The 10267-nt window shown below is 41.3% G+C and overlaps 1 protein-coding gene across 5 annotated transcripts in view; it reads right to left on the bottom strand.

Moving 5' to 3' along the window:
• Nucleotides 1-9333, bottom strand: part of CAMK2D (calcium/calmodulin dependent protein kinase II delta) — a 376805-nt gene extending 367472 nt beyond the window's left edge. For 2 of the 5 annotated variants that reach the window (XM_023740191.1, XM_004385901.2), the window contains exons 1-2: nucleotides 8440-8896; nucleotides 6785-6879 (exon numbers count right to left, since the gene is read on the bottom strand). In XM_023740191.1, coding sequence (XP_023595959.1) covers nucleotides 6785-6879; nucleotides 8440-8504 — 160 coding nt within the window. In that variant the 5' untranslated portion in view covers nucleotides 8505-8896. Of the gene's footprint in view, nucleotides 1-6784; nucleotides 6880-8439 lie in introns of all 5 variants that reach the window. The other 3 variants (XM_012558245.2, XM_004385900.2, XM_004385897.2) reach the window with 3 other exon arrangements.
• Between the last annotated feature and the right edge of the window lie 934 nt (nucleotides 9334-10267).

Genomic DNA, 10267 nt, shown 5'->3' with positions numbered 1-10267 from the left:
AAAAAAAAAAAATCATCTATGTGAGATCAAATTGACAGCAGCAACTCAAAAGGTTTGATGGGAAGCCTAGGGGGCAGTGAGTTGAAGATAACGGTAATGGAAACATTTGGAAAAGGACAGTGAGAATAGCAGCACAACTGGAAGAATGCAATTGATGTCACTGAATTATACATGTAGAAACTTTTGAAATGGTGTAACTTTGGCTATGTATATTTTCATCAAAAAAAGGTCCTCCAAGGTCGAGAAGGGAGAGTGTTTACATGCCATGGGGTTGTTAACCAATGTCATAAAACAATATGTGTACTGACTGTTTGATGAGAAACTATTTGTTCTGTAAACCTTCATCTAAAGTACAATAAAAAAAAATTTAAAAAAAACTTCCTACTTTATTGGAAATTATTTTATTCTAAAAATAACTTTATACTGATAGTTGCAACAAATTCATACATGAATAAAATAAATATTCACTATACTGAGACATTTAAACTATTTTGAACAGTCCCCCAAATTGTTTGTTTAGACAAAAATTTGGGGGGTACTGGAACCCCACCCGCATTATGGTATAAAAAATTGTTTTAATCCATACTATATGAAGCTTTCCTTCATCTCCCTAGGAAGAAATTATCTCTCCCTTCTTTGAAAACCACAGCACTTTACTCATGCTAGACTTGTAACACCACTTGTCTTCTATTACGCCCATTTATGTAAACAGCCTTATTTTTCCCTAACACTTTGCCCATTACAATCATTCAATAAGTGTTTATTAAATAAACACATATAAAGTCACACATGTGAATGTTTTAGTAATCTATAAAGTGGTATAAAATATAAATTACTAACATATTTTTACACAAATAACGCACACCATCTACATCTCCTTGCCAACAGCTCCCTCTCCCTAAGAGGTATTTTCCTAAGGGCTGCTATGCCAATTTTTTTTACCTGCTGCTGTAAAAAAAATGGAAACGCTGGTGGCATAGTGGTTAAGAGCTATGTCTGCTAACCAAAAGGTAGGCAGTACGAATCTACCAGGCGCTCCTTGGAAACCCTGTGGGGCAGTTCTACTCTGTCCTATAGGGTCGCTATGAGTCGGAATCGACTCGACAACAATGGGTTTGTTTTTTTTGGTTTGGTTAAAAAAATTAGCATAGCGTGCTTATGAAATTACTTCCCAGGGAGAGGGAACGGTTGGCAAACAAACACAGAAAGTACCTGTTATTTGTGCAAAAATGCAGTATTATAAATGTAGTATGTTTTAGAGTAAAAATATTGCTAATACTCCACTTAATGTATTGCAGAGCAACTTCCTAAATGATACTGTTACATCTTAACAGCCTTATCACAGCCTCCTATGTAAAGAATCATTAATTGAATGCCAATGATCTACAGACACTATACACACTACAGCCTAGTAAATAGAAAGGGATAGATATTTTTAAAAAAACCAGCCCAGCCATAAAAACACCAAGAGTCAGCCTCACTATCAGCCCAAGGAAAAAACACTAACAAAACTTAATTGAAAGATTTTCTAGTTAAATAAATTAAATGTTTAAGAGAATCCCAGTATGTGCTTTATGGTAATCCATAATTAACATTACAAGAACTCATAAAAAGTCATTTTCTATTAAATTGTAATTTTTATATCTGGTTGCTTTAATATCTCAATGGATATGAAAAATATGAATCTAATTTTATAAACAATCAAGATTCTCAGGGTATTCAACTTCTATCACCTGTGGAACCTATCACCTATCACACAACCAGTCAGGTAGAGGTTGACACCAGTTTTTAATATCATAGTGAGGTACCTGACAACCATATCCCTTATTAAATATTGTCTTATTTAATAATGTTGTAATACAGAAAAGACTTATTTCCTGGAAATGCAGATATAAATTTTTATTATTTTTATATCCTAACTAGTTTTGAATATCAATAATATTCTCATTCACAAAAAATGGAAAATAAACGTCTAATATCAAGGCCAGTAAGAATGTAAATACAACTAAACATAACTAAAGGACAGAAAATAAATAGAATGATACCTGCCACTTTGGGGGCCAATAATTGAAGAGTTGTGGAGATTTCATGTACAAAATAAAAACGATTTACTAATTTTTTTCTCAAAACATTATTCTAGCCAAGAAACTTTCAAAACTAATTATCAATTTAGTCCAATTAGTTCCAAACTGCCAAATCATTAATGCAAAATCAGAACAACTTGATTCATCTATATAGTCTCAGTTCTACTTCTCAATCAAGACAAGTAACCATGAGGATGAGAAATTACAGTAATTTGAGTGCTTGGACTGTCAAAAAAAAAAAAGTACCAAGCGTTAGCTTTTGACATCCCTATTACGACACTAGAAAGACTACTTTGTGACATATATGCAACATTCAGATTTTCTAGCTGACAGCTAATTTTGTCTACATGGGTCAAGTAGTTTCATGAAGTCCTAATTCAGGTTCTGTGAGTATCACCAATTTGGGAATTAAAACTAATAAAATCAAATAATACCAAAATAATTTAACTGCATTATATATGAAGTTTTACAGAAATATACACTGAAACCCCTTTATGACTTTAGCAATGGAGTACAAGTAAAATATATTTGTAACAGCATCTGTTATTTCAAACTTATAATATATTATACTTACAAAAACAATGACTTATGGCATATCAGACTCTATGCAATAAGCAGTTTAGTTTTTAAGGATTAAAAAATACACAGAAATGAAACCCAAGACGTCATTACAACCATATAAAATTTCTTACCACCAGAAAGATTACAAACGCAAAATAAATAATATGTACTATTTCTAAAGCTATCTGTCATCCCGACCATCAGTCCACTGAACTACAATCTCTGCCCGTTACGGACCTAACATAATTAGACAAGAGTTTACATTAATAAACATGTCAAAATAGACATAATACCAAAACAACAGAGCAAATTTGCATTTCTTAAGTACTAACCTAATTGCTTGGGATTAAAATGATGCAACTTCTAATTCTCATGGTGAATATATGAGATAAAATTCTATTATCACTATTCACCATTTAGTAAGCATACCCTCTTATTCCTATCTAACAGAAAACCACTTTTCAGAAGATGGAAATTACATATAAAACACCAGGTGTTTTAGAGATGTTTCTACACTATTTTTTAAAAAAAAAAGAAACCAAATTATGTATAATGAATTTACTTATCTACCTGCTTAGTACTGCATAACGAATGCTCTGTGCATGCACGTTAGCGCAAAAGAGAAAATTCTTCAACAGACTCTGAATCTCCCAAACATGGTGCGTGTGACTAACAGCTGAGAGGAAATGCAACCGAAACTGTCTGGTGCAAATCCATTAAAATCTAGGCACAGAAAAAACGCCTGGGTGACAGTATACTTGGATGTGCAAATTTATGTAGGAATGTAGCCAAATTTTTGACAATTCCTTCACAGTCTTAGATTTATTGATAATGGCCTTTTCTTTTTCAGTGGTAATGTTACACTTAAAGAACATCATTTGAGTTGGAGGACCTGCCTATTCTTTAAAATAAATAAGCTTAAGGTTTGGATTTACAAATGCATGGCATTTCAAATAATGCAAGAAGCAAAATTTTGCACAAAAAATTACGTTTCACAGAAACTTCCATATGCAGCCAAAAACATCGGTACCTTAAAAAAAATAAGCATGCTATTTTGCATATCATTCTTTATTTCCCTTTTAATATACTCATTCTTTTTAAAAATCATCCCACAAAAAAAAATTTTTTTTGGATCATTTCATTCTGAGAGCATTTTTTGAAAGAATTCATATTTTTTAGCATTTGCTCTTAATACACTACTTTATGGATTTCTTTACTTGCAGAATTTGCATGTTCTTAGAGGTAAACTTGGGTCCTTAAGTCCTTTATAAAAGATTTAATAACCACATTTGATTGCAGTCACTCTGTACTGAGCCTCTCCTATGCCCTCAATGCTGTGGCATATAGGTTAAAAATGAAAGCGTGGTATTTTCCTTCAGGAGTTTATAATTTCATATGAGTACAGGTCAAATATATATATACACGAAGGTACAAATATCCTATAACCAATTCTAATTGGCGTGAGGATATAAAATAAAGCTGTTGAGTTTTTTGAAGGAGATGTACTATAATATTTTACAGGTGAACAGCAATAGTAGTTAAAATTGACATAGCACTTTGTAATTTAAGAAGGGCTTCTATAAATTCATGGAAACCATGGTGGCGTAGCGTTAAGACCTACGACCGCTAACCAAAAGGTCGGCAGTTCGAATACGCCAGGCACCCCTTGGAAACTCTCCGGGGCAGTTCTACTCTGCCCTATAGGGTCGCTATAAGTCAGAATCAACTTGACGGCAACAGTGTCTATAAATTCACTGACTCTTCGAAACACCCCATAAGACAAGTATTTCTCTTTCCCATTTTATTGATAAGAACCTGAGACCCAGAAAAGGTAAGTGACTGAACCAAGTTTACACATTAAATAGCAGGACCAAGATTCAAATCAGGTTCTCACAGCTAAACCAAAGCTGCCACTGGGTTTATAAATTCCAACTGCTTTCATATAGGTAACCTCATGTGACCCTAACAACAACCCTATCACATAATAACAGCAGCTAATATTCATTGAATGCATATTACGTGGCAGGCTCTGTTCTACACTATATCAGCTCATTCACTCCTGACAATACTCAATATGGAAGAGTCATATTATCACCCCATTTTACAGATGACGTTCTTCACGACCACATTCTTTGGCAGGTTAACACTGAGCAGCATGCCCAGTCACAAGGAAAGAAAATTGCAGAGGAAGAACAAGAAGCATGACTTCTAACTCTTCATCCTAGCTACTTTTCCTAAGTGTAGTTGGAATAATCAGAATCATTAAATCCAGAAGGGATTAGAAGTCTCTCAGTCTATGTGGTCCTGTGAAGCAGAATATGAGCAGGTCAGGAACACTGGCACAGTAGAGGGGAAAAGGAGTTCCATCAGCCTAGATAAGACTTATCTTCCACAGACTGGAAGCAGAACACAGTAAAAGGTATGTGAGCAGGGACAAGTGTATGTATATTCTGGTGTAGGGAGTATGAATTTGGGTGGATAAAGAGGGATGACTCTAATTATGGAAATTAGTAAAAGTGAAGCTCAAGACTGATTTGAGAGAAAATTAAAAGCCAGTGCAAGATCTGGGGAAGGTGTTTAATGCCCCCAAAAGAACTGATACTCCCCATTCTGGTCAAAAAGGAGCCCAGGTTGCACAGTGGTTAAAGCACTCGGCTGCCAACCGAAAGTTCAGTGGTTCAAAACCACCAGCCACTCGGTGGAGAAAGATGTGGCAGTCTGCTTCCGTAAAGTTTTACAACATTGGAAACTCTATAGGGCAGTTCTACTCTGTCCCATAGGGTTGCTATGAGTCGCTATGACCTATAAGGTCAGAATGGACTCAAAAGCAGTGGTTTGGTTTGGTTTGTATTCTTGTCAAAAGTACCAGCATGGAGGAAGAATATAAGCACTGAAACAATTTAATCACACATTTACATTTTTCTTCCCCCTTTTTAAAAAACTAAATGGCATTTACATTTTAGCAACTCCTCACTGTTAAAACACTCACGTGGAGTAGAGATGAAAAGGCGAACATTAATTGAGCACACAGTGCTTCTCAGTTCTCAAAACGTGATTCCACAGTGCTGGTTAGTTTACCATAAAGATCTTCCTCCGAATCATATTAAAATCAGATTAAATAAATTACAACATCCAACCGAATAAACTGACATGCCTAATTAAACCTACTGTACAAGTTAAAACTAGAATTTGCAACAAATACAGAAAAACTAATCACAGCAAAGACCAAAGGTAATGATACCAAGATACTAGTAAAAAGTACTTTTTAAAAACACGTAAAATAAGGAAAACTAACCCTAATGGAATTTGTTCTCTCATTACTTAAAATAAACCAGGTCACTGAGACAGGCTTACACTATGGCGATCTGTTCATTTTAATTTCATTTTCGTCAGCCATAAATTCCCATGAAAATACCGCAGACAAGTATTTTCAAGAGTTTGACAAAATAAAAAGATCACGCTGAGGTTCCTCCAAGTTTTTTTGCTTATGTCAACAGCTATTTTATGAGTAAGAATTATCTCTGTGGCTATAAACTGCATGTGTAAAATCTATTACATGACACTGTGAGAAGACTTAATGCAGAAGACCAAGCAAAGTCTGAGCTGCACACAAAAACACCAAAATCAAGTCGAACTTCCTAGAACATAGTATTCGTAAATTATTGTTAGTGTTAAATATGCCTTGGTGAATTAAGTTCAAGTGTAACTATAATTGAAAAAATATGATTCAACTGAGCTATGATGTATTTTTCCTCTCAAAAGCAAAAGGGAATTATGACAATTGTGAGACTTATATTTTTCCATTCCAGGGTCCTTCTGAAAGTTATTTCCCACTAGTACTGAAGGCAAAATGCACTTAGTGACATCTTTTAGCTTTAAAATATAGTTATTTATGCTACTCCTCATAGGACAGGTGGAATTTTAATAATAATTTATTAAATAATAACAATTACATTTGTTCCTTTATTTTTAAAGGGTAAAAACCAAGAGTCATTCAGGAAGGAAATAACCCCAATATGTAATACGATACCTAAGTCTACAATTCAATTATAACTCTATGACATATTTACATACAACAGAACCAACAATCAACATGACAAGTAGAAAATTAACATATATATGTGGTTAAAAATACCCACCCCTAGCAGAAAGCTTTTTGGTGTTGATAATTTTGGCAGCATATTCTTGTCCAGTAGGGATTTTCATACATCTTCTCACCACTGAGAATGCCCCCCTGAAAATCAATAATTAGCAAGTCATCAATATAGTCAGCTGATACTCTACAAAAGAAATTACAACAATCTGAGCATTTTTATTGATTTTAGTGGATTGCCAAATATCAGTGCACTACAGTAGTATCCAAAACATGAACAATTCTCCTGGAAACCCAGACGTTCTTTAATGTTGGGGGGGAAAAAGTAAATTTTACTTAACTGGGAGTTCACTTAATTAATCAACAAAATGAAAGGAACTGCCAATTATGACGGCTCTTGTTTGCGCATAAAATTTGAAAACATTTTACAATTCACACTCACACAGCACCAAATGCTCTGGGAAAACCCTACAAGGAACAGGGCTGAGGAGCAGCAGCAAAAATCTGTTGCCTATTTATTAGATACGGAAAAAAATAACGTGGCCCTAAGTAAGTATGGCAATTGTTTTCATTAAAATATAAAGCTTGAGCACATTTGTGTGGTTTAACAAATCCTGGTATGTGTGATTTCTCAACGTCCTGTTTTGGGGTGGGGGAGGGGAGAGATTTGAATTAAGCTGCTCTTCCGACATATTCTCCAGGTTTTAACAGCAGACAATAAATAAGGGTATAGTTTTCATTACATTTAAAAGGGATTTACATTGCCTTTAATTCAACTGTATAAATCAGCAACATACACATAAATGCACCCCCTTCATAACAGTCGAAACTAGCGATAGATGAATTGGGTTTGATGCTACATAAATCAACGGTTCATGGCTCGGCCCCTAGGTCCCTTTACAGAGGTCCTGAGTAGGTCTCCTGCCCCCTTAACACATCCAAGTAGTTCTGCCACTCGGGTGTAGGAGGTCGTTTTATTCAAAGCTAGGCTATCCTTGGGAAGCGCCCTCCCGGTCACCAGAGGGCTTTTCCGCTGCCCGTTTGAATAAATCCTCGCAGAGAACAGGAGGATGCACACGTAAATCCTGAGAAGGATGATGGTGTGCTAGTAATCTAATGCAAAGAATAATAGTAGATACCGGGCAGGGGGTTGGGTTCCGTTGGGTTGCCTTTTTCCTGGACAGAACTATTAGACGCAAAATAGACTCTACGCGAAGTTGAACTTTCGGCATCAATAAATATGGCACCGTCTGTGGCGGTGAGTTCCCATCGGTACGTGGGTCAGACTGCCGACACGCCTGCTAACCCAGAGGCATCTCTATTTACAGAAAACATGATCTATGTTGCATTTTACATGGATTCTTGTTTCGTCTCCACACACGCGCGCGCACACTCCTCAGGATGACAGCTACAACTGCAGAGATCGTAAATTCACCAAATTTCTCGGACAAACAGGGTAGGGAGCGGGGGAAGGTGGGCTAGGGATTAGGAGAATGGGTCACAGTCAGGTTGGGGGGCGGGTTTCCCCTTCTCTGTCTTCGCCCTTGCTAAGGCAGGCAGAGGGCACAAATCAGGGGCTCTCCTCCCTCTCCCCTAGTCCTCCAAACTCCCTCGCCCCACGGCGGAGGCCGATGGGTCGGGGGCAACGCGACCCGCCCTCTGCTGGAAAGGGTACGTGAGATGCCGGGCAAAGGCGCTTACTTTCCGAGCTCCTCGAAAAGCTGATACTCGTCCGTGAACCTGGTGCAGGTTGTGGTCGAAGCCATCCTCGGTCCGGGCTGTGCCCCTGGCTGGAAGCGTGGTGAACGAGACGCGAGCAGAAGCGCGGCTTTCCCGGGACTGGCCCTGCAGCGCTGTCACCTAGGGCCGCCCTCACTTTCCTGGTCCCAAAGTAGCTCGCCCAGGAGGGAGTGTGCGCAGGGGCGGGGCGGGAGAGGAGATGACCAGAAAGGGTGGCGTGGGGTCTCCTCCCCACTATCCGCCGATCCTACTCCTCCTCCGGCCTCGCTTCCTTCTTCTCTGGACTCTCTACCCCACCGCTTTCCAGCCCCTCTCCCCAAATGCAGAGGGCAAAGTACTCAAAAACAGGAGCCCGAAAATGGAAAAACAGCCGGACAAGAGGAGAGAGGAGAGCAGTTGCGAAATGTTCCGCACCAGGGATAGGAGGGGTAGAGGCGGAGGGGAGGGAGCCCGAGGGGGCGGGGGCGGAGTGCCGAGGGATCGAGGCCGCGGAGCCCAGAGTGGGCAGGGCAGCTCGAGCCCAGCTGCAGCTGTCAGCCGGCGCGGGCGCGGGGTGCGCTGGGGCTCGGTCGAGCGTGCGCGCCCAGGGCCGGTTTTCCTCCCGGCGGCAGCGGCGGCAGTGGCGGGACCCGGCACCTCGGCGGCCTCCTGCACCAAAACCAGCCCGAGCGGTTTTGAGACGGCGCCAGGAGAGAAAGAGCACTCGGCTCAGGCGAAGCCTCGGCAGTCGTCCGCAGGCCTCCGCCTCCGTCCCCAGCGCCTCCTCCCGCCCCTCCCTCAAGAAGCCCCCTCCTCGCTGGTCGCACACCTCCTCCTAGCGACTCCAACCCTCTCCCTTCGTGAAGCGCTCGCCCTCCGTCGGTCTCACACACTCGCGCTCAGCACACCCGTCCAGGGAGAGACCAGGTGGGTGGAGGATGTGCGGGGGTTTAGGTGAATGAGGCCAGATGTCAAAATTACCCATTTAAAACCCGCAGAAAGGCTGGTGCCCAAAACTGGGACTGACTTAGCGGGAGGATGCGGGGCAGCTCGAGAACGGCCCGGGGCAGCCTCTGGGGGTCTCGGAGGCCCCCGCCTGTTTTGGGAGCTTGGCACTGGGAACCGCTCTAGGCCGACTCTCGGGCCGCGGTTCCCCGGGCGGGAGGGCGAGGGGCGCAACCACTTGATCTCGGCGTCGCTCTGTGTTGACACAACAGGGGCCGGATGTGGGCAGCTGGCTGCTTCCAGAGAAGGTTCGCAGGTTCCCAAAGCCTCCCTGCCGTGGTCGAGTCCCACCCCAGCGGAAGCCGCGTTCGCCGCGCCGCCACCCCTCAGGCGCCCGGCGCGGGTATTCTCCTTCCCCCGCAGCCCCATTAGTGAGGGGCGACGTCCGCCCCTGCGCCACGTTTAACTACTGATTTGACTGCAACCTCATTCTCCCCCTTCCCTGCCGTTTTTCAGGCCGGGTTGCTCAGACCCTGTCAACAGGCCCTTGCTTCAGCCATGAATGTTAATAGAACGAAAGCAAAAACTCTGCCACACCTTCCCTTGTCTACCGAGGAACTCCCTGTAACCTCAGTTAAGTTCTGATAGTAAGTCGGGTTCTCGCGACATTTGCCGCTCTAACGGAGGCCGCGGGGCGGGGAATTAGAAAGGTTGAGTGTTGGTCACACGACCCGGTGGGCGCTGACGTCACCGGCATCACATGAACGCGTCTAACCCGTTTCGCTTTGTAAAAGGAAAAGGAGAGGTCGAATGCTTTCTGGACCGGGTAGTTACACATGAATGTACTCCGTGAATGGGTCCGTGA

The sequence above is a fragment of the Trichechus manatus genome, unplaced genomic scaffold, assembly GCF_000243295.1.
Source record: "Trichechus manatus latirostris isolate Lorelei unplaced genomic scaffold, TriManLat1.0 scaffold00150, whole genome shotgun sequence".
NCBI lineage: Eukaryota > Metazoa > Chordata > Mammalia > Sirenia > Trichechidae > Trichechus > Trichechus manatus.
Note: the sequence above shows the minus strand (reverse complement) of the source record. Positions and strands in the feature narration are given on the sequence as shown.